The 25,227-nt window shown below is 47.4% G+C and overlaps 1 protein-coding gene across 3 annotated transcripts in view; it reads right to left on the minus strand.

Annotated features, from left to right (window-relative positions):
* The window catches only part of LSAMP (limbic system associated membrane protein), a 1,014,682-nt gene that overhangs the window by 115,459 nt on the left and 873,996 nt on the right, over positions 1 to 25,227 (minus strand). For all 3 annotated transcript variants that reach the window (XM_069785806.1, XM_069785805.1, XM_069785807.1), the window contains one exon: positions 605 to 730. In XM_069785806.1, the coding sequence (XP_069641907.1) occupies positions 605 to 730 (126 nt within the window). The remainder of the gene's footprint in view (positions 1 to 604; positions 731 to 25,227) is intronic.

Raw genomic sequence — 25,227 nt, forward strand, 5'->3', positions numbered from 1 at the left:
TTAGATAGCAGAACAAAGCTGGTGAGTTCTCCTTTATTCTGCCTCCACCCTGCTCTTCACTCATCTTGCAGACAAAATGCCTTCTTTACTCACTTCACAAGACACAGGAAGACTGTCTACCAAAGTGGAGAATAATATGAAATCACCTGTGCCACTGTTTGCCCCTCCCTTTTAAGGCAAATCAGTGGGAACCAAATTCCATGGTTTTTGGAAAGAACCTCTTCTATGTAATATCTAAACAGAAATCCTTTCCCCTCTCTCTGGCACGAGCAGTGTTTTGTCTCCACCACTGTGCTGTGTGTGACCAGCAGTAGAGATTGGGACAACTAGATGAAGACCAAAGCTAAATAGAATTACAGGTCCAATTCTGTAGAGCATCTACTGAGCATTACTGAAGTAATTTCATTTGTTTCCTCAGACAACCTGGTTATCGTGCCTGGGAAATCACACTGCAAAACAAGTTTGCAGTGCATTTAAGATTCTTGCCACTTTTTTTACAGCTGCCTGTATTGCTACTGAAATTTTCTGCTGACGTTGGAAGAGAAGGAAACTACTGTACAGTTCACAAATCAACAGCACAGTCAAGTCCAGTTGGGTCTCTTACCTGTTGGGGTGAGGTGTCTCCAGGTGATGACAGGCTCAGGACGCCCATTTGCCATGCAAACCAGGGTCACGTTGCTGCCCTCGTTCACGGTGATGTCCGAGGAGATATTGGAGATCTTTGGTGGAACTGGGAAGACAAAAGAAAGTTGGACCTCGTTACGCAGATTTCTGGAGGGTAGCCTGTCTGACTCCTACCTATTAACCTACCTATTAACCAGAGGCAGCCACAGACTCCTCTCACAGGCTGGGCTCCTCATTACCACCTGGGTTTCTGAAATTATATCAGAATAATATGTACTGCTGCTTCAAGGATCTGCAGGTAGAAATGGCCTTTGCTACAACTACGATGCTTTGTGTTTGGACAGGTTTGAGGGACTTCATAAAATAACCTCTAAGAACTTGCCTCACTGCCCCAAGGCTGCACGGAGGGAGTCGGCAGGTTCCAAGCACTGTCCCAGCTAATTTTTACACTCCAAACAGCCCCAGATGCAGTTCTACAGCCTCCTGCAGGGTGCCAGGCCTCAAGGCACTGACTCAGAGGGTATATCAGTTATTGCTACCTCCCATGGGCAGACAGAACCCATGCTGCTAGCCAGGACCCTGCTCTGCTGCTCCCGTAACCAAATGCTCACCGGGAACTGAACCAGAGAGCTGTTACGCTCATTTCTGTTGTGACTGCCGTGACGAGGCGAGAAGTGGGGACATGCACCGTGGCTAATGGGAAGGTTTTTGCAACATCTTCCAGCCAAGAGGGATCCACCATGGGCTGCCCACAATATGTAGCTTCTGGCTGACTGCACCTAACATGGCACAGCACCAAAAACATGGTAGGGTCTTTAAAGATTCACAAGACCAGCCATGGCTCGGGCGTTCAGGATCCTTAAAGGCCTTCCAAGCTAACTGAGTTTGTGTCACAGGACCAAAGTGACCACGCTGGGACCTGAACAGGTACCTCCAGGTGAGGAACGTGCCAGTGTATCAGCCTCCAAGCAGACCAGGCTGTTGCAATCTCTCCTCTCTCACATCCAAGTCTTGCTTCCATGCTTCACACCCCGGAGGTGGGGAGGGAGTTTTACTAAAAAGGAATCTTCTAATTTTTTTTTTTATATATATTTTCAGCTTCTGAATTTGTGTGTAGCGAGGAATGAAACAACATCATTTTCTGCTTTGCTTACCACAGAGTAAACAGACAGCCTCCCCTTCCCCCTCCTTGGCAGGAGTGGCTGATGGTCCTTTTGAGGCAAAGCTGCCTACGAGCTAGGTGGGGAAAAGGGAAATGAAGCCTGACGAGAGCAACTCACCACTTCCAGCTGCGTTGCTGGATTCACAGGAATATTGTTTACAACCCACAGCTCATTAGCCCCTCTCCGCAGGCCCCAAATTCACGGGCAACGTTTCAGCATCTATGACCGTGGGACCCCCTTGGAGGGACAGGGGCTGGCAGTGCTGTGCGGGATGGATACAGGCTTTTTGGGAAAGATAGGCTGAAAAGGCGAGGGAATGAGGTGTGCTCTCTGCAAAGGAGTGGCTGGAGTGCACCCAGCTCTGGGCAGTGAACTACCTGGGAGCTTAGGCATAAGGATCAGAGGATATCACAGTGTCACCCCTGTTGGTTGGTATCTGCTACCAACTGTTTGATTAAGAAGCAGCAGTGGACAAAGACTGCTTTAGACAGATAGAAATAGTCTCACAATCACAGTCCCTGGTGAGGGATTTCAACCACCCTGATATTTGCTGGAAGGGTGAAAGTGCCAGGCTCAAGAAGTCCAGGAGATGTGGGGGCCCAACAGGTTCAGCGTGAGTTAGCAGTATGCCCTTGTGGCAAAGACCAAGCATCCCGGGTTGTATTAGCAAGAGTGTAGCCCCATAAACGGAAGGAAATTATTATATCCCTTTAAATGGTGCCTGTTAGCATCTGAAGCACTACATGGGTTTTGGGCTCCCCAGTACAAGAAGGCCATTGACATACTGGAGCAAGTCCACTGGAGGGCTCCCAAGAAGAACAGAGGGCTATAGCACCTGACGTACAAGGAGAACCTTGGCGAGCTGGGTCTGTTCAGCCTGAAGGGAGATCTTATTGTTGTCTACAAATAACTAGTGGGAGGGTGCAGAGAAGAGAGGCAGGCTTTTCTCAGAGGTGCAGAGCGAACAGCAAAAAGCAGAAGACATGAGCTGCAATTTGGGGAAAATTCTGACTCAAAATGAGAGAAAAGCTTTTACTTTGGGGAGGTCAGAGTCAGGAACAGGTTCCCCAGAGAGTTGGTGGAAACTCCATCCCTGAAGATATACAAAACTCACCAGGATGAGGCCTGCTCTAACTGGCAACGGGAAGGAAGAAGGGACCTTGGAAGCTGGTTTGCTGCTCAAGAGCTAGAGCTGATGGCTCGTCAGCTCATGGCAAAGAAACCAAAGCAAGGCATGTTGGGGGAATGGTTGACTGCAGCAGGGTCCCCTTCCCTGGAGAGAAGGAATTTCGGAGTAGGGACACCGCCCTAGCAGCACAATACTGGGTAAAGAAAAGCATAGCAGAAAATCAGCCTCTCAAATTCAACTTCCTCTGAAAGCAAAATCCCCTGACAAACACAAGCCCTGCTACATTTTACGTTGGTGATTCACTGCGAGCCATTGGCAGTGTGTCTGCGCGTGTAGGAAGACGTAGGAGGCAACAGAACAAAACAAAATAAACATTGTTGGAGAACGCTGACGTTGTCAAAGAATTTAATCCCACCATATTGAGGGGTACGTGAGAGTTTCACTGACTGTAGATCCATTTTGTGCCTCCTCCCCCTTTATCACACACCCATTCTGCACAGCAAATGCCTGCCAGTACAAAACAACAATCACACGGTGGTCTTGGAAAGTAAGCAAGTGCCTTTGCCAACCAATACCCCAAGACTGCATAAAGGGCAGCAGAAAGGAAATGCTCCAGTTGGGAAATTAAATACCCTGCCTCGTCCAAGAGATGCTTGTGGCTTCGTTGTTTCACGGCACACCAAAGCAGAGAGGCGGCTTGCAGCACCACGCCGAGATCTGGCTCGGCACGGAGTCAGCAGGACTCAGAAGCGCTTTCTCCTTCTCCTTTCTGTCCCAGCAGATGAGGGGAGTCCCCTGTCTCACAGCTCAGGACAGACAGACCCATCACTCCTGCCAGCTGAGCTGCAGGTTGGGAGAGCCCTGCAAGTTCTGGTGCAGAAATCCAAGCCGCCACTTTTACTACAGGGAACAAAGCAGTGTGGAGGGCCACCTCAGTCCTGTAGCAGCACAGCTACCTGTAGTACATACTGCGTTGCAGGTCCGAGACCAACACGCACTGGAGAGGACAGAGGGGCTTAGTCTGGGAAAGAAGAAGGGAGGCTGCTATTTCTGCAAGAGTTGTGTCCCAGCGGCTCTGGGATACAAGGACGGTGACTTCGGAGCCTCCTCAGCACAGCTTCTCCATGGTGTGCTGGCAAACATGGATAAGCAGAGCCCGGGAGTAAAACCAGTGGCTAGACCACATTTTGGGATTTTATCTTAACCTCAAGGGGTTAACATTTGCATCAGGAAAAAAGCCATACGAACAAACCAAAAAGGACTAAGCTCAAGCAGGACTAGCAGATAGAGCCGTAGGCCAGTTTGAGCTCCTAGCAGAATGGTGCTATGCCAGCCAAAATGGTCGAGGAGAGAGCAGCAAAAGCCACTACGGGGCACCAGCAACAGAGCTGCGGTTAGGACATGCGTACCCTGCCACTTTCCAAAGCCATCAAGTCATTTTAGTTTGCAGAGGATCAAGTAAACTCAGCAAATACAAACAGATCTGACCATGCCGACCAAATGCCCAAGAGGAGAAGCATGTGTCCAGATGGTCATATCTGGCATGCCACTTTTTCAGATGAGGGAGAAAAGGGCATCCAAAGGCTGAAATCCTGCTAGAAGTATAATGGCTGGTTCCTTTCAGCTGCCACCTTGGTCGGAGGGCAAGGAAAGGCTGAGAAGAGGGGAAACGGGGCAGGAAATAATTTCCCTGTGAATTTAAAACCTGATTTGGCTTCATCTGCTTAGAATCCAAAGCCAGCTGCATTAAAAATGACTGGATCTTAGTGGACAGTAATTTCACTCAGATAAAAAGTCAGAGACTTTTAATTTTCAGGGTGTCAAGCCAGCATGTTAAAATGCCAAAACTGTCAGCACCAGCAACAGTTAGCATTGCCTCCTTGGCGCTTGTCATTACTTTGCACAGACCTTTTTAGGACAGTCTTAAAATGAGAAGCTTTGACCTTATTATTTTTTCCCATGTGTGAGTTGTGTTATGTTTTCACAGTTCCCAGACTGCTGGAAGAAGGATTGCTGAGAATAAAACCTCCTGGGACCAGGATCTTCTGGGTGTCACAGCGTCCTTTTGCCCAGCCATCTCTCGTTGACCCTCAACTGGAAAACTCTTTTGCGTCTGGCCTCTCTGAACCTTTAGCACAGGCAAAACCAAAGCCTGCAGACCTACAGTAGGGGAAGCACTACAGCTAAACAGTGCTTGCGGGCGTTTTCATACTCAGCCTAACAACTTGTCGCTCCAGGAGAGACCAGGCTGCTGCTGGACCCTTCTGGCTCCAGGGACCATGGGAAAGCACTGCCAGGCTCTCTGGTACTGTTGAAAAAGAGAAAATGGCCAGATTTTTTCCTCCCTTTCAGCATAAATGTAATATGGGGTACCCATTACCCTGTGCTTAGGATCCCCCTGGATGGGGCGGGGAGCAGAGACCGATATGAAAGGAATCACAGTGTAACAGCCCACTGTTCCATCCCTGGAAAGGTAGGATGCCCTATCCATGCCAGGGACAGATTCTGGAGAGATGGAAATGAGCTCCGAGAAGAATGGCTTGAAACTCACTTATTTGTTTCTTCTACATTTCACACCTACAGGACAAGCCTGATGCCAGCTCAGCGTCTCATCTTACATGTCACTGACAGTAAATAACAAACCCCGAAGTAACCAGTAGCCATTCTCCTCGAGAAGCTCCCATTGGAAGAGCAGGGTGCCCGCAAGGCAGGAGCGGGACAAGGGCAGAGATGCTGTAGGGCACCCTGGGCTGGGAGAGCTGGGGGGGATGACTGCAGGGCAGGAGGGATGCGAGGGCAGAGCTGGCGCGGGAATTCAAGACCAAGGCAAGGCGCAGTGACAGAGCTAGGCAGGACAGGCTTTGTGCAGTACCTGCTTACACCAAGCCCGTTCTAGTTAATTGCCGTCAATCCTTCACTTTCATGACAACTGCAACTCACATTAATTTAAATAATAAGAAAGCCTGAGACATGAAAAATAGAGCGCGCTCCCCCAGTGCAATCACTGTTGCTCTCAAGATGAAAGCAAGTGATTTGTTTCCACAAAACATTACCGTGTCTCAAAAACACCCGCTATAGCAGTCATTACAAACTAGGGGCCGCATACGGGAGGTAGCAAGGAAACCACAAACAAGAGAACACGCAAACATCAGATGTTGTTATCCTTGCCTTTTATGACCAAAACCCTTCAGAGCTCAAAACTCCTCCTGAGATATTACCTGGGATTGTGTGGGCGGGCTGGATCAGCTTTAGCATTCAAGGCTATGGAGGAAGTAGGCAAGGAGCGGTGCTACACCCCTAATCTCCTAGTAAACGAGTCAGCCCAGTGGCTACGAGATGCGAGTTCCCATCCAGAAGGCCAGCTCCTGAGTACCTTTCCAGGAATGCAATGGGGAATGGAACAAGAAAGCATCAAGGCCACCCTTGCTGAAGGCTATAACCGGCAATGCTTCTAGAGGTCTTTTCCTAACTTAGTTTATACTGGAACTGGCCATGCCACAGCTCCCAAACAGTTCAAATACCTGCCTTTTGATCAGAGCATCTAGACACAGCACAGGCATAAAGTGACAGGAACGGCAACCACCGCTTGGCATAAGCTGTACTTATATGCAAGGGATACTTACAGGCATGGGACGGCGGTTTCTGGCTCCTGCACCGGTTGCCCTCTGCTTCCATGATGCTTCACACAAGACCTCAGTGCAGGAGGAGGGCAGGTTTGCAAGACAAGGGCAGGAAGCACGGGACTAGGAACTCGAATCGGGTACGGTAGGATGAAAAAACGGGAACAGAGGGACGCGGAGATCTAGTTGGAAGATGGCTCTGAGCCCTGTAAACACACTCACACGAAGTTCACGGTCAGATGGTCCGACTGCTCCCTTTGGGCAAACAGAGCTTTGCATAAGACCCTTAGATGCAGTCTTATACCATGGGGCAGCTACTCCCCAGTCTGAAGGTACAAGACTGCTTAACAGTCAGGTATTTTGTAAGTCACAAAATACGTTAAAAAAAAATAAAGCTCTTACTCCTACTCTACGGACCTAAGATACAGCAAAAGCTATGTAATCCCTCCAAGACACAGAAGCAAACAGTACTGAAAATTCCTAAGAAAGCCCGTAAGCTCAATTTAAGCACTCTAACTGCTTGTCCCGAGAAGGGCACCTTCAACACAAACGGAGAAAGTCACCACAACCCCTTCCACGTATCCTCATTAATTAGTTGCTTCCTCCAGCCTGTTTACCTTCCTCTCTATTGGCAAGTAGGACCCACACCTGTTGCAGAAAATTAAGACTTCCACCCACTAATCCACAGGAGCCCCTGGCTTTCAGGGCAAAAAGAAAACATCAGGACTTCTCTCCAAAGTCAAAGGAACTTTGCAGCCACTAAAGCCCTCCGCAGGTGCCTATCAATTAGCCTCGAGAGTTCTCACTTCCTCGTTCCCAGCTCCCAATTAACAGCACTTTGCAACAAACACAAAGATGCTAATAAGCCCCAAGGCAGAGGTAGGGGGGACGCTGACCATCATATGGCCCTCGAACGCTTTAGAGCTGCCACCTTGCTCACCACAATTACAGGTCCTTTCCTGGGGCAATTAATTGACAGCAAATTGGCCTCATTAGTCATTGTTTAGTTGAAGTGTTTAGTGGGGAGAGAGGGCCTGAAGAAGGGGCTGAGCTGCTAAACACAACTAAATGGTTTAATTTCCCTCTTATGTGTGCAGCAGGCTAATCACAGCTCTTTACAGCAATAACAAGAAACAGCTTGTTGCTGCTTAGGTCCGCAAAGGGAGCAAGCTGAGGGCTGGAAAGTAAAATCCAGACACCCTTTGGGATGCGGCATGCTAATGTTTCTGAAGCACTTTGCAGACAAAATGCGACATGAGACCCAAGATGTGTTTTTTACGGTCTGATTCATGCCGCAGCCTCAGCCAGAGGGAAACGAAGCTGTCGCCAGGGCGGGAGGGCAGAGAGTGAGGTTGTTGAACTTCATTAAAGAGAGTGGACTCTGAAACATCCTTCTGACCTTCTGCTCTGCTCGGCTTTTTTCACCCTGCCAGTGCCTCTCTCGGCATTAAAGCTTCTGGTGAAGTAGCGGCAAACGTTGAAGGCTTAGTTTTGTTTTTTAATCCCCTGAGAACCAAAAACCTCTCAAAATACACTACGGTGTTTTTACAAGGTGTAAAAATTGCTTCTTTCTACTGTCTGACAGGGGGTGCCTTGCTATGTCCACCCCTGGTGGCCTTAAGGGAAGGGTCCATCCCAGCCAGAGCATGGAAACCACTTAAGAGATCTGCAGTTCCCAACCCACGCGTGTCCCCACACTGCTCTGCCCCAGGGTGGCCGATCTCCATCCAAGCACCGTTGCTGGGCCGAAGGAGGCAGAGGGGCTGCTAGCTTGGGCCTTGCATCTTGGCGAGCTTCCCCCACCGTGCAGCTGAGCCTCACCCACTGAGACATCACGCAGGAAATTCTTTAAATCCAGCTGGGGGCTGCGTGGATTGCATCGACTGGGAGCAGAGAAGCAGATGGGATGCTGTAAATCAAAGCCATGTGGAAAGCCCTCCCAGTTTGCTGAGCTGGGTAGCGTGTCAGAGCTCACCGCATTTGAGAGTAAGAGCTGAGAAACCAAACCATTTTCTCCGAAAGAAGGCGCTGCCTCATCCAATATACAGTTAAGTGTCTGGACTATTTTTCCACATAAAATTGCATGGGAAACACGTCCACTACATAGTTTCTTAGCAGAGAGCAGCACAGAGAGTAAACCTGTTGGACTGTCCCATCCCTGAGCTGTTGGAAAGTCAGCACAGAACTGGGCTCTATTGCTTATATTCATTCCCACTGATTTTATTTTTTTAAAAACTTGTCTCCATGAAATTTTCAGGAGAGAAATTATTTCACTTCCTGACTGAGAGACAGAGAAAACAGAATAGCTTACGTCGCACGGCAGCCTTGTTTTTCAGTGCACTAAGGTGACACCATGGGACAGGGATAAAAGCAGTCTCAGTCCTGCTCCTAGCCCAGAACCTCAGCTTTAAACCCAGATGCCAGCTTTTCACCCTAAAGCAGTTCCAGCTCCAAGCCTGGAACTCCAGGCTTCACCCAATGCTGATAGCATTTCACCCACGCCTGGCTTTTTGGTGTCTCCCCACCAAGCACAAGGTCGTGAACCCGCATTTGTGGATCCTGATGCAGCCCAGGAGAGCAGGTTCTGAGTTGCATGCTTAGCATGTAAATGAAAGCACAAAGCACAAGCCAAGGCATATGCCTGATATCCCCTTATCACCGTATTTGGACCTCTGGATATGAAGTGTTGGTTCTTTGCTACAAAACTTTTTTTTTTCTTTTCTATTAACATAGCAAATTTATGCCAGGACTTCTGTGATCCACTTATCTGCGGTTCATCTCTTTAAAGGACAACTCTGTGCATTTGCCATTCGTGTTGCTCTGGTTCTTTCCGCTTGTAAAACTGACTGCAAGCGCTTTATGGCTAACCCTCCTAGAGAGGCCTGCTGTGAAAACAGGGCCTTCTTCACAGGACATGTGTAAACAACAACACAAGTGTTTGCCACACTCATCCCCAGGGATTAACCCTTGGAATGCCGCCTAATCCCAAACACTTTAAGGACTACAGATGTACACAGCTTTTGGCCTTTGTTTCAGGTGTGTTTATATATTCCCTTAGACCATTTTTAAAATCTGGGAAGCATTTACTTGTGGGACTGAAACAATACAAAATCTTTCCTTCTGCAGATATAATCAGCCATCCTGGAAGATAAAGTCTGTGACAAAAGTTGTCCTTAGTGTCCAGGTCCTCCAAAGACATCGCTGAGAATTTTGTTAAGAAAAGCTTTTTCACAGAAACATTAAGCATGTCGGATGTACATGGTATGCAGCTGAGTCCTAATACGCAGCCTTTCTAGGGTTTGATTCAGAGCCCAGGGAGCTCCTCCTTTGATGTTAATAGCCTTCGGACAAATTCTTAGACACCAAGAATGGGCGATGGCTTGAAGGAAGTGTTGCAGCCAGAACAGGGATGCTTTATTAGCCAATTGAGAGCAAAAAGCAAGATTATGGTTTTTTAACCGAGTCCCAGCAGTCCTTGGCTCCTACCTGTTAACTCTTTCTTTGGGAAGTAGACTAGGGAGCACAGGCCAGGTATGAGAAGAAAGAACAGAGAAAAGCCTATGTCATTGCAGGGCAAGAGGTACAGGTTCAGAGAGGGTTTCTATGCGTTAGGAAGACAACTGGGATTTTCCTGCTTAGGCAAGTGGAGGAGGAAGTTAATTTCAGCTAACACCCCACTCTGCATGAAGATGAGGTTGTCCATCGTAGCTTTACATGCAGGAGAAACAGAGCCAAAGTTTTTGTTTGTTTGTTTTCAGATCTTATGCTGTTGCTTATGTTCAGCTCATTAGGGACAGAGAGTAGAACCAACAGAACAGCCTTCGTGAACCACCTCACGGACATCCACATACAGGCTGAAAAGAAAAGGCAGCTCTCTCCAAACCCTGTTCTCGGATTCCTTTGGCTGCCCGTGGTTTATCCCACAGCCTCTGCGATAAGCCACAGGGTGGCAAATACAACGCTCTAAGCGTCTTGTGCATACCACATACCCAAGGATCTGGCTCAGTTTCAACTGAGACAGACAGCTTCTCAGCGACAAGCCTCTCACTCAACTCAAATGCATGCGGTACATGTAAACCATCTTTTATTAGCAGGGTTTCCTTCCTTATGCATTGAATCTAGCAAAATGGAGCGGGACAGCTTGCTGTAACCACCTTTCAAGATTGCTTTCAGGTTTCTAGGGGAGCAGAAAGCTGGAGTAGAATTTTGGAAATCCTGGTTTTGCTTCCAGTCAAAAGTATAAAGAACAAAGCTAATAGTCCCATACCCAGACCTTTATATGCTTTGGATAAAATTCACTCTTGCGTTAAGTGCACAGACTTGGAGAAGAGGGTAAAGTACTGTACGCTGCCTTTGATCTATAACTCTCCAACTCATGGCCTAGGACATCCGTCTGGTAAAAAACCACTGCTGTTTCCCCAGCAAGAGGATTCACTTTGTCCAGTTCAGCAAGCGCTGGACAATCTCTAGCACAAGCCACCAGAGCTGCTTCACCGAGTAGTCAGATCAGCAATCAGAAGACTAATGTCCCAGCAGAGAGCAGCTGCCTCTTCTGATGCCAAAAGCCCAACCAAAAACATTTCAAGCAACAATGAACCTGAAACAAATGCCCATCTCCAAAAAATCGCAAATTTGGAGTGTGAAAAAGACTGAAAGTGCAACTCCACATTTTTTCAGCTTGGGCTGCTCAGCACATTCCTGTATTGTCACTATTGCTGGATCCACAGATGGTGGCCTTCCCCAGCACACGCAGTTGTGAAATGCCAGCTGTGAGACCTTCAACTGTTAGCTATTGTTGAGCTTGGTGATAGCTGCAGCAGCATATTTTCTAAAGGCCAGGGTGTTATCATCAGCCATCTGAGAAGGCAAAGTCAAAGAGTTCAAGGCAAAGAAGCCTTTCTGTCAGAAACGCTCATCTACCCAAGTCTGATCCAGGAGAAAAGAGGTAAAACCAAAGACAGTACTCCTGAAGTAAAGGCGTCCTTGAACAAAGTAAGAAGCTGGCTAGAGCTGAGATGTGATTGCGGCGATCTTCCCACAAACCAACCCAGAGCCAAGGTTTGTTGGGGACGAGAGTTTCTGCTGCCCAAGGTTTCCTGCCAAAAGAGAACGCTCTGTTTTGGTTCAGCCACGCGCAGCAGCACCTTGACGTCCTGGAATTTTCCCGCTGTTTCCTTTTCCAAGCTTTGTTGTGTGGTAAAGATGTGCTGTATAGGTGCAGACAACCGCAAGGCAGGGGAGGGATGGAGTCCAAGAACTTTGCTCTGTAAACACATTACCGGTGCCATTTCAATTAAAGGAGAATCTCTCCCAGACTGCCAGGCATGAGGCTTATTCCTTATAGCCTGCAGCTTTAGCAAGACACATCAAAACACTGGCTGTCCCTCTTCCCCTAGTGGAGTTCATGTCTGCCCTCTTCAAAATTGACAATTTTTTTGTGCTGGTCTCAGTGTTAGCAAACTGAGATAATTAGCACATTATAGGCTAGGATTGCAGAGAAATGCAGGGGACAAGAGCCTCGGGTACTCAATTTCCACTGGAGCCAAACAGGATTACCCACCCAAATTATTCCGAGAGGCCGGGAGGAGGCTGGCTGTCAGATGCCCAGGGTTAGCTATAAATGCGGGTGCCTACAAGAAAGAAGCAGCAAAATTTGCTAAGAAGTTTCGGAATAGCAAGTATCAAACAGAGGAGAAATAGGTAGACATTGTCCGTTCTGGAGGATGAGGTTACACCTGGAAAAGGTCACCAGCACCTTTACGTTGACTGGGACAAGAGGTTTACAGACAACTTTTGTCTAAGGTTCTGCAAGCAAATACTCCCCACCCCAGAAATCCAGTGCTACTGGCCAGACAGCAGGAATGAGGTGATCTCCCCTGCTGTTCAACAAAGAACACTAATAAAAAACGGCAAATACTTCCACTACAGCAGGGGATCAAAAACTAAGTCCCATGGAAAACATAAGCCACGTCTCTCTGCTGTAACAGCACATCCATGTCTGAGCACTTGTAATATCACAGTTAGCAGCAGGGTCAGCAACACTACCGAAAAATGAAGGGAGGAATGACTTTGTGAAGGACTCAGTAGATCTGGTGCTCCAGGTTCAGTGATTGTTCTGCTACACACTTGTGCTACAACCTTGAGTAAGTCACTCTGCCTTTCTAAGGCTCAGTTCCCCTTCTCGCTCTTAGGGAACTACTGTTTACAAGACGTACGGCATCCCCAGGAACTGGTACCCGACTGGTGTCACGAGAGGTATGACGCCTTACCACCTACAGCTCCAACAGGTGAGTGGAAGGAGCAGGGGAGGAATATCTGCAAAGCCTCAGACTGTTAAAGGGAGTTCCTTATGAGGAATTATCGTGCTGCAAAGTTCCTTGGTACAGCAAAAAGGGCAAATCCAAGGCAGATCTATCCACAGGCAGATGAAACAGGCCTGATTCTTCACTGCTGGTATAAAGTAAAGATAAAATACTCTTTTACATGAATGGGAATGCAAAGGAGGAGCAAATCAGCCCTGTGGTTCATAAGCCCAAGGGAAAAAGCAGGACCCACAAAACATCGTGCAAACTGAAAAGGAACAGAAGTATAATCAATATAGTTAGGGATACTGATGGATGATAGGGATACACTCACACACTTTCCATTCTGATGGTCATGATATACTGGAGTCTGCAAAAATTATTTCCTTAAAGTACAAAGAGTGATAAAAAAAATAAAGAAACTTTGCATCAGAACGCAATGATGAAAACTCTGCCGAAGCCTGAGGAAAAGCAGAGATATAACCGAGATGGCATCACACTATGGATCAACCTGCCACTGGATTGGGCGCAGACACTCATGACAAATAGGCACGAGGGATGCAGCGCAAATACAGTGTGACACTATATCCTGGGCATACGCTTGATGTATGGAGGATTAAATGCCACACACACACTGTCCTGGGTAGATTGTATCTAGTGCTGACAGATACCTGAGGGATCTGTCTCTTTCTTTATATACTTTGGCAATTGCCATGCCAACAAAGGATTATGGGATTGGGGGGGCGAGAAGGAGAGATCATTTGCTACTCTGTTTAACAGAGACTTTATCCTCTGGGGGGATTTTGTCAAGATGTTGGATTTCTTCTTAAATGATATTTCTACCTGCCTATCCACATTTGGGGTTGATGGGCTTTTCTCCTTTCCTGTGTCCCTGTGACACAACCGCTCGCTCTTCTGGAGTCCCCAACCAACCTTAAAGCAAACATGGCTTCTGTAAGTCAGTTTGAAGACTGTTGCCCTCAACCCCCACCCCTGTGCACGCTGCAAAGGCAAGAAACAGCCAACATGCTGTAAAGACCAATTCCTTTCCCTCTCTGGTGCGCCCTCTGATTGACGGCTCCGTTTGTCAAGAGAGACAGACTGTCTTGAGTGTGAGATAGCTAACTATCACCTGGGGAGACTGTTAGAGGGAGAAGGAGGGAGAGAGGGAGAGACAGACAGAAAGACAGACAGACAGACAGAAAGGAGAGCTGAGGAGGGGGGAAGAGGAAAGGAGCGACAGAATAGTGCCGATGAGAGAAAGACAGTAGCACTTGATGAATTAAGTTGTCAACTTCGGCATCACCTGTGTACCTTGTCATGCCAATAAATTCATTGAAGCTGAAGCTGCACTGCGAGTCAAGAGTGAGAGAGTGCTGATGGAAGGAAGAAATAACAGCCCATTTAAAGACTCAGAGCAATTTATTAGTTACCTCGGGAAGGAAGTAGTGACAATGGGGAAGGAGAGGTGCTTCCCCATCACGCTGGGCAGGAAAGCTCGTTTTGGATTCAAGCTGTCCACCCAGCAGCGCTGCAGAATGTAAAGAGATTGACAGAGACCTGGTTCAAGAAGGAGAAATACACGGGAGAGGCTTGCCGGAGTCCAAGGGGAACAGCGCAGACACTTGCCTTTGCATAGTGCTGTTTGCCTTGGGCCATCCCTTGACACGTTGAGGGAAGATGTTGAGAACAAGTAGCCAAATACCCCTGGTGTGAGAGGAGGCAAAGGGCACTGAGCACAGTCAGCATTGCAGGACCGAGGGAACGTGATGGAAAGCAGAAATGGAAACTGCATCTCCGGCACAGAGGGGGTGCTGTGATGGAAAGCTGGGAGGGTGATAAAGCCTTCTGCTGACTTTGAAGTCGGAAGCACGGCACTGAGATGCAGAGCTTTGGCTGGCTGTACCAGGGAAGCATTGCGCTAAGGTGCCTTCCTGCAGAGCTAAGGAGATTGTCACTAACTCGGTAAAGGATCCTGCACGTTTCTTACAGGAGGAGCTCACGGGCTCCTGCCATTCCCTAGAACTCCAGTGAAGTCTGTTGGATGTGACTGAGGAATGGGAAAACTAAGGGTACAATGTCCTCACCTGCTGCCCAGGCAGCAGAATGTAGAGCCCAGAGCAACCCAGACAAGGGGTAAGTATATGCTTTCTCTCCCCCTGCTATCCAAACCCCCCAAACTGAACAGCATCTGCGCCAGCTATTTGAGAAGTGCGTCTATCTACCTCTTCACTCCCTTTCCTTCCTCTCCCCAGCTCACCAGTCCCCACACAGGAGCTTGCACAACCCCTGTGCTTATATGGAAGATGGTCAACTCCTGTCCAAACCTCCCTCCTACCAGCCACGGAGTCTAGGAGTTCCGGAGGCTGATTTCCAAAGCAACCCGAGACCCCCTGTAACCTCATTTGTAGCCATCCAAAGACGTTTACGTTTATGTGATGAGACGTGTCCGCTGACCCTTCCTTGCAATGAGCTGATCTCAACCAACTGCCAGGCTTTGCACCAAGAAAGAGAAGGACACCACCTGCTCTGAGATTCATTCCTCCCATGGCCTCTGCTGCCGTGTGCTCCACTGATGCCCCGAGCTTGGACAGAAGGAAGGGAAGGAAGGAGGAAGGAAAAACCCCACATTCCTCCCTCGAGCAGAAGCACCAGAGGTATCTCCTTCGAACAGGGAGAAATTCTGACTCAGCCACACAAGTGGAGAAGCTAGTCTTTTCAGCTTGAGTGAAACACTGAAGACTTAAAACTGTCCAGAGTATTTGGAGAATATGGGTAGAAGTGTGTGTGCACATGCATAGCATTTGACAGCTCCATGCGGAGAAATAACACGTATGGCATAAAATTATCATAGGTGGATATCTCTGGGTGTGTATATACATATAAAATATATACATACTTAGAATATGTATATATGTATAGATAGATACATACTCGTATATGCACATATACACATACTGCCACTTGCTCCTGAACCTGTCGGCCTCTTCGAGAGCTCTCATTTGGCTGGTGGTTTGTAAGCTGCAGAACAGCCACGACAAAGCTGTCCTGACTGGGGTCCCCTGAGCTGCGCGGTGTAGCTCTGTTGGCTGCCTTCAATTTGATATCAAATGAGAACAGGGATCTCGCTGAGCCGAGCTCCATTCTGATCTGGCTGGTCCCCAAATCAGATCAGATGCAGTGCCCTCAGGCTGAGGCACTGTATTAAAGTTGAGGGCAGCTTTAATCTGCTTCACCATTTGCACAGTGGAAGCTGTGCTTGGCCTACTGGGAAATTACTGGTATGTTCCTCATTCAAGTAAAGTGGACATTTCTTTTCCAGGAGTTGTGATCTTTGGGTTCGTATAACTTAGTTTAAATGATCTAAACTGGTGGCTTCCAACCTTTCTCATTCTGAGGGCACCTTGCAATCTCCCAGGAAAGGTACACGCACCGTATAGTGAACTCTCCTGACAATAGGTTTGGGTTTTTCTGAAGTCCACAGACTTCCCGGGAGTCACAGACTGAAGGGGGAAGATGACTCAGTGAAGGAACTAGGAGTGAGAAGGTAGCCTGGTGCTCAGCTCAGCCTGCAAGCAGCCTGCAGCACAGCTGGACATCCATCCGCATCCATCACACTCCCTCCAGGGAAATACCACATTTTCCCCATGACATCACCGCAAACTGCATCCCGGGGTGCATCAAACACAGCATAACCAGCCAGGCAAAAGAGGTGATTATCCCACCGTATTCAGCACTGGTGAGGCCTTGAATACTGTGTGCAGTTCTGGGCCCCACAGTTTAAGAAGGAGGTGAAGGTCCCTGAATAAGCCAAGAGCAGGGCAACAAAGCTGGTGAAAAGGGCTGGAAAGCACGTCCTGCGAGGAGCAGCTGGGGACTCTGGGCTCGTCTGGTTTGGAGAAGAGGAGGCTGAGGCGCAGCTTCGTCGCTCTCTACAGCTTCCTGAGGTGGGGGAGTGGAGAGGGAGGTGCTGAGCTCTTCTCCCTGGGATCCAGGGGTAGGACGCGTGGGAATGGTTCAAAGCTGCGCCAGGAGAGGTTTGGACTGGACATCAGGAAGCATTTCTGTACCGAGAGGGTGGTCAGACACTGGAACAGGCTTCCTAGAGAGGTGGTCGATGCCCCGGGCCTGTCAGTGTTTGGGAGGCATTTGGACAATGCCCTTAATAACACGCTTTAACTCTTGGTCAGCCCTGAAGTGGTCAGGCAGTTGGACTAGATGATCTCTGTAGGTTCCTTCCAACTGAAATTATTCTATTCTATCAGGCACCCGACATCTCAGTTTCTTTTTCTCTGTCCTGACAGTACCTGTTGGGCCATCTCTTCTGCTCTTCAGGTTTCCCCACAAAGGTGAGTGGGGGTTTTTAGGTTGCTTGTTTTATAGTCTGGGGTTTTTTTGTTTGTTTTGTTTGTTTGGTTGTTTTTTTTAAGTGGAGAGGAGTTGGGAGAAGGACAAAGCCAGAGTTAGGTGCCTGCTAGGATGCCATTGGCAGCCAGAGAGAATGGGGAACTAGAAGGGTGGGTTGAGGAGCAAGGCTGCCTACAGAAAAAAAGTTTGTACTGAGATGAGCTAAGAGAAGCCATAAAAACTGATGGCAAGCTGCCCTGTGCCCTGTCACACCCAGAGATCCTAATCTGCACAGTGCAGCACTATCTTAGCTGAGGGACACAGAGAGCTTCGAGCAGGTCCATTTACCTAGAGAAAAGGCTGGAAAGTGAGGAATTCCCAGGAATCAGTACTTGCTATTACATGCCAGAGTTGTACACACAGATTTGACAGACAAATGACAGGAATAAGGAATATTTGATGAAGAGACAGGTAGTGACAGCTGCAGAAGATATTGGGGGTTGGCAGAAGGGGAAAAGGGATGAGGAAGGCAGAAACGAATAGGTGACTGGGAAGTACTTGTGTAATTCATCTTGAAAGGATCTTCGTGAAAAACACAGCAAGAGGGGGACGGATGAGAAGGGCCACGGAAGAGGCACAAGCCTGCAAAAGCATGCCCACGCACGCTGCCTCACTGCCAGCAACCTTTGGCGCTTGGATGTCCCCGTGGCAGTCTGATGGATTTTCACTTACTATGGGGGAGAAAGGAAGAAGTCTCACAGTTCTTAGTCATCTTCTGTCAGGGGTATTGAGTTGATTATCAGCCCTTTAGCAACAGGAGTAGAAACACGAAGCCGCGGGCGTGGGGGTCTTTTGCCACATGTAGGGGCTTGTGATACACTTAAGCATCCCTGTCTCCCTGAAAGGTTACTGGGCATGTCTTGCCCAAAACAAGAAGTCGCTTCTAACCACACACATGCCCTAATGGGCATCGTTGCTCCTGAAGTCGCCCCACTGACTCTTTGCGGTGCCTAGCACTAGCTCCCTTCCCCAGAAGAAAGGCATTGGGACGCACATGTAAATCCCTGAGCACCAGGACGCTAGAGTGGGTACAACAGCACCTACACCATTAATAGTGTCCTGTCACCTGGGTGCTGGCCCTGGTGGCAGTGCTCACGGCTGTAAGAGGGCTATGTCACTCGCTAGCTAAGCAGGGCTTTGGGTAGTGCAAAGTTGAGAAGCAAGCAGCAAAATTTCACTTCAGACAGCCTCTCCGTCCAGCTAGAGGTACATGTGTATGGAAGGTACACCCATTAATGATTTCCACTCGAGCCCACCAGGCTGAGGAAGCACTGACTTCAGGACCGTGCCCAGAGAGCCACTCTCAGGGAATGCGGGATCCTCTGTCACACATTAAAAGTTCACGAGAGGGGCTGGCGTCATGATCCCAGCGTCACAGGAAAGGAACACGAAGCACCTTAGAGGTGACGCGACTTGCCCAAGGGAACAGAGGGGACCACAGTTGAGGCAGGTGGCTGTGAGGTCCATCGGTGGGACACTGGGTTGGGGGTGCAGAAGGCCAGCTTCTTACTCTGCCATGAGCATCGTGTGGCTCTGAGCCACTTGTTCCACCCCTCTTGACCCTCCTTCTTCCTCCCTTCCCTGCCCCTTCTCTTTTCCAAGCCTTTTGACCAAGGACTGACCCAGCTGTGTATGTGTGCGTACACACCAGTAGCCTGGGTCTCACTTGAGCCTTTTGGTTATTGTATAGTGTACAAATGTAACAGCCCTTATTTGGTTATTGTATAGCGTACAAATGTAATACCCTTATTTGGTTATTGTATATAGTGTACAAATATAACAGCCCGGAATTTCAGACTCACCGCCCTACAGTTTGACCAGGGTTGTGCTTTTGCAAAGACCAGTCCTGTATTCTGGGCCTATTTATAAAAAACCCTAATTTGTAGGCATGATACCTTGCAGAGGAAAGAGTATTAGCCAGAAAAATTCCCTTCCTCGAAAAGCCGTTTAAAACCAACCATGACCAACTTGCTCTCCGGGAACTGCTGAGGAGCCCAGGACACCTCAAAGGTGGTTTGCCTTTATCTGTGTCTAGCCAAGGAACAGATAAAAGTATTGTAAAGCAGTGATGGGATCATGCTAGAGCCTACAGAAAGGAAGAAGGACTTTTATTTGGAAAGACTGTTCAATAGTAGGTATGCCAATTAATAAATAAATGAAAAGAGGTGACATTCATGATGACATTTAAATGACTGAGGTGCCAACTGCTTGTTAAAATACCACATGGTCTGGAAGGAGGCAAACAAAGAAACAGGGCTTGAACAAGCAGTGAGTAATGGTGACCCAATCAATTTAACTATTGATAAAACACAGGTGAGGAAATGTTCAGGAGAAAAATCTCTGCAAATTATCAGCTAATGGATTAAATGCATCTGAGTGCGAGAGAGAAATTAACTGATCAATTCACTCAACAGCTGCTAATTATATGTGACAAGGCACACAGAACTCCAAAAGTATATGGAGCTCAGAGGAAAGAAGCACTGGTAGAAATATTTGAAAACTGCCTCTTGCCACTGTGGGGTAGGACACTTGCCCCAGTGAGAGAATGTCACTGTTGCTGATGAAAACTTAACTCTGCAAATGTTTGAAGTCTGTATTTCAAAAACATGGGAAGGGGGGTTCTTTCCCACTGCTTTGTAACAATTTGCAACATTAGGTATAAATATACGGTATCAAAATTAACGTGCCAATCTAAACAAAATTAAATGTAATGGTACAGTCAAAAGGAAACCTTTTTGCCTCACTGCAGTTAAACGTTTTGACATCAGTGAAATGAAACTATAAAGTTAAAATGATTTGTTGTGACACTCATCTGTCAAAAAAATTTGTTGCATCACCAAGTTCCTGCAAAACACTTTGACGCCAACAGAACTGATCTTCCAATAGGAAGCTATCTCACGTTTTCTGATCACTACTTTCCCAATTTTATTTTGACTCATCATTCACAGTAATACATTCCTGACCACTTCCATTTTGGCTTGCACCTTTTAGGAAATAGTCATAGAAATATCAGCTAGCTCTTCTCTCTCCTTTGGCTTAATCTTCTCACATATTGACCCTTTGGGACTCCTTCAAAGTCATGCCCTCAGAGAGTCAGCAGATTGTAGGAAATATAGAAAATCAATAAATAGTAATGATCAATTAATTGATCACCAGGGAAAATTTAGTACCAAAGTGTGATTTTTCCCTGAACCAGACCAGAACGGGAACCTCACTGGTGCAATTCTCACCCTGCACTGTAGCGCCAAGTTTGGAGTCCACTTTTGGAGCAAGGATAAGTGCTAAGCACAGATTTAACTTACTGCTTATACCAGCAATTAAATTATTAATTCAAAGGGGAAAACCAGTGTGGCTTCTAAACGAGATGAAACTTCCAAATCAGGTAGCTCAGGCCTGACATTATGACACAAGCAATGTCAATCCTGGAGATGATGAGACCTGAGCCAGGGCAGTCTTCCAGATTCATCACGCTAACTATATTTATTATCTGTTCTCAAGCCCCAACTCTATAACTTGTGAGGGTCCAGTATGTTCTATGCATGGCCTATGATGCTATTTTTAGACTGTTTTTAAAATTCATGGTTGAAAGGAATTCAGAGGATGCAATGTTTAATACAGTGCTTCATGAACTCCTGCTAGCAAATTTAATTCAATCTGTCTTGGGTTAGGAGCACTGTCACGGATTGGCAATTGCCTGAAGAGCCATAAACAAGGGATAATGACAAGGGGCATGTAAGAGCAAAGTTGTAAGCAGGTGTGTAAGTGAGGTGCTGTAGGAATCCATGTGAGGTCTGCTTTCACTTAACATCTTCATTAACAAGCCTGAAGAAGTAGCTTACTAATAAAAGTGGTGGATGATGCTCAACTGGGAGGAGCTGCAAACATCCATCAGGGCAGATGACCATACAGGGGTACAGAGGGATTAGGCACAGGGGCAGAAAGAAAAGAATGGAAGAAGTTAATTAGCTCTACTGGTGAAAAAAGTCAGCTCGTGGTTAGGAAAGATCATGAGGAGTGAAGAGATCACTTTTCAGACAGAATGGGTGTGCAACTTTGGATCAGATTTCTCAAAGCACTGAAGAATGTAAAACTGCGGGTTGTCTAAACTCAAGACAAGAGTAATGGTAAAGCAGCCTGGCACGCTATTAACTAGATGGCAATGTTATCTACGGCCCAATCTAGAATGCACCTGTACTGGGGATGGCACATCAGCCCATATCTATCTTCATAGGTGGATTAAAGTATATCAACTTAAATAATGCTTCAAGTATAATGCTTTCCTCATTTGAGGCCCAAGAAACCACACTGAAGAAGAGGAAAGGAGCACATTGAAATTCATGCATTCAATATGCTTAACAGCAATGCTGAAGAAGTAAAAGGTGACAGCAAACTCCCTAGGACCTAGACAAGTTACATGGCAGAAGAGTAAAATCTCAGACGAATTATGAAGGCACCATGTGGTGGAAGAATAGCTCTCCTTAGCGGCGCCAAGATTACATATTCAGTGGAACAAGTCATTCGGGTCTGCTGCAGCACCTCAAAGGTGCGGAAAAAAAGCAGGAGGGGCATTCCTCACCTTGCTAAATCTGAACATAAAAGAGGACAATACAGCAGCTCCTGCACAACATCTCACTTCAACACCAAGACCAGACTAGATCAACGCTTATTCCACTGTATTCCACAACATGCCCGAGAAGAGCTTGATGTTTAAGTCCCCAGCTAACCCAGCGCTGAAGTGTCCCCCCTGTGCTCCCAAAAACTTGGCCAGAATTGGCCCTCCTTACTGTAAATGCAGGAAGCCATGGGACTGCATTTGAAAGTGTTAACTGTTTCATGGTTGTGAATCCTTGCAATTTTGCATTCCCATTACAAGACTACAATACTTGAAAGACTAGCTCATCCCCTATGGCAGCTGTGTTCCCTTATATTTAGTAGTCGTATATTCAAAAAAATTTTAAGGGAAGACAAAACAGAATAAGCAATCCAAAGAGAATAACTTATCAGGAATAAAAAGAAGTAATTTTGTCTGTCCCTTCTTCCCATCATCTGTGGTCCATTTGTGCCTACTCCAACTCCTTAATTTAAGGTATTTAAAACTTAACTGGGCAAAAAGAAGCAGAAAATGTATGTACACTAAAAAATGTATGCTTATGTATGCTAAAAAATTCTGAATGGACAGGGGTGTCAAGGGACAGAGAAGACAAGGAAGTTATCAAAAATAGAATATTCTACTGATTACAGCAGTTCAGAGCCAGGCCCTGCCACTCATTTGCTCTTATTTTGGGCAATTTTCCATATGCCTCAGCTCACTGGGAGTAGCAACGCTTTTTTTTGTACCACTTCTTTTTTTATCTGGTCCATTTTAACTGTAGACTCTGCAGGGCAGAGGCTATCTCTCAGCCTTTGTTTGCAACTTTATAAGGACTTACTAGATCCTGCAGACAGTACACTAGTTTTAATTGGAATAAGCGAAATGAAATTCTGTTCCTTAGTCTGTACCATACAAATGCCAAATGTAAAGTTAGAAAAGAAGTCTATTTTTTAGTTAGCTAAGAGCTAAATAAGGAATCTGAAGTATTAGCTCACTTGCAAAGGTTTTAATTCTGCATGGTGTTCGTTGCAAAATGGCAAAATTAAATATTAAACCCTTGCTAAAAAAAAATTGCCACTGGGCTTCGGTAAAACATGGCAACTCAGCCTGAAATGTATTTTTTTCCCTCAGAAAATGATAAGCAGGGTGCTTAAAATAACATTTTTTGAGGTAGGTTAGTACAGTTTCCTTTTTAAAGGCGATGAGGTGAAGAAGGGAGAAGCAATGGGGCCCAGAGAATTTAAGGGGCTTGCTGAAAACCACAAAGGACCTGAGTGCTTTTGTCAGGAGGCCTCATATTTTCAATTTTGGACTTAGATCCCAGGGTCACAGGGTCTGAGAAGAAATACATTTTGCACATTAAAAGTGCGACGCTGTGAACCGAGTGCTCTAACGCACGCACGCACAGAATATCCAATAACAAATTCAGAACCTAACCCCAGGGGCTAGATTTCAGGTACACAGGCACTCCATGGGGCATCTGGCTGCCACAGGTGGACTGCTAGTTTTGATTCCTGAGGTTTCCTTCTCCTCTTTTTCAAGCTAGACTTCCAATTTAGCAGAACAGCTCTCCTCGTCCTGACAGGCAAACACGTATTGTCCCCGTTTCCATCGCCAGCTGAGGGTGGGAGGAGGAGAGAGAGGGTTCAGATGGCTTCCTGGACAAAGGAGGTTTGTAGCTACAGCCCGATGAACATCCGAGATAAGAGCAGCAACAGCAAATTGGCCCCAGTGGGAATGGCAGCAGCACTCTTTTCACCTAAAGGCAAGCCAGCAATTACGCTAGCGGTGCCCAGCGTCCGTCTGTCTGTTCCTGCCCTGCCCTCCCACCGCTACCCCCGTGCCCCCCATCCATGGACCGGGTGTGCTCAAGGCTACTGCTACGTTGTGCGCAGCTTGAAAAAAAAAATCTTCCTGTCCTTTCCTTCTCCTGCTCAGGTATCTGAAGCTGGAGGTCTGAGCCTTACCACGCTGGGCAACAAAATGGAGAGGGGGGTTTGGGGAGGGAGGAAGGAAAAAGCATGTACTGCTATGTGCGTGGTTCTGTTCCGCCTGGGTAGGCTCAGCCCACAGGAGAAGGCTGTCTCAGCCCTCAGTATCTCAGGGAATGCTCTCCTGTCTCCCCAGACCAGGAGCAGAGCCTTTGGAACTCCCACCCCGGAGGGCAGCGCCTGCCACCAATATTACAACCGCTCCAGAAGCATGTCGGATCCACTGTGCGTGGGCATGCAGGGGGCTGGAAGCACTGCGCTGGTCTCCAAAGCCAACAGGAGCATGGGCGTCTCTCCAGCCTAAGGAGTTCAGTTTGCCATCAGCCATGGGGAACTGGGAGGAAGAAAATGGGAAGGATGGTGTCATTCTGAAAGCCCAGCTTCCCTGTCCACAAATGACCTGGAGAACAGCAATGCGCGTTACCTGGCTTCCTAAGTTGCAGTGCAACCACCCAAGATCTCTGACAGCAAAACTACAGCAGAAGTAGCCGAGGACCACTCTCTCCCCTCCAGGCAGCAGGACTGCAGAGTCTGCTGACAGAGGGCTCTGAGATACTCAGGTCCCAGCATCAGCTCCAAGGCCGGCTGAGTGTCCGTAGTGTCTCCTCCTGGCACACAAGAAGTCAATAAAGAGATTCTCAAAATGCTCCGCATGCTGCGAACCTCCTCTCTGAGCTCCTCCTTTTGTCCCAGCTCCCTTCCTTATCCTGAGTCAGCATGGCTCATAGCACCCAGCTACAGGAAAAAGGCTTAATAGGCTAGCTGGACAAAATTAAAGGGGTGTTATTAATTTGACAGGTGCTGCTGCCTGGTGTCATGTCCCAGGTTTGTCCTATAGCTGTGCTGATTATTTTCTCTCCTTGGATCAGGGACATTTCATTTATTAGCACTGAACTTCCCCCTCACTGCCTGCAGCCACTGCTGCTCTGATCTCCCCAATTCACTTTGCAATTAAATTTTGTCCTCTTGTGAAACGACTATGCAGGAAAGGTCTTGTCATTTGTTTTGTTTGTTCTCCCCTGCCCCCACCCCCCAAAAAAAAACCCCAGACCAGTTCTACTTGGTCAAAACAGCCTCTGGAAATCCTAGCAGAACCCCAAACAGAGTAAAACTGGCTGGAAACAATAGTATATGAAAAGGAGTCTAAAAGCCATAGGTTTATGTACCTAAACTGCTCATCTCAACAGGGAAGAGGGAGCAGGGGCACAGGAGGCCACTAAGTCTTAGCTGTAGAGGTATAAATCTGACGTAACCATGGAGCTGATGGAGATTTACATGAAGGTGGCATGGAAGGAGACACAGGGGGTTTCGTGTTGGGAAAGCTTGTGAGCATCAAAATCGTCACATTCTTCCCTTTACCAACACTGGCAGTCAAACCAACTGAGGGGCAGGAAGACTGG

This window comes from Haliaeetus albicilla, chromosome 6 (assembly GCF_947461875.1).
Source record: "Haliaeetus albicilla chromosome 6, bHalAlb1.1, whole genome shotgun sequence".
Lineage (NCBI taxonomy): Eukaryota > Metazoa > Chordata > Aves > Accipitriformes > Accipitridae > Haliaeetus > Haliaeetus albicilla.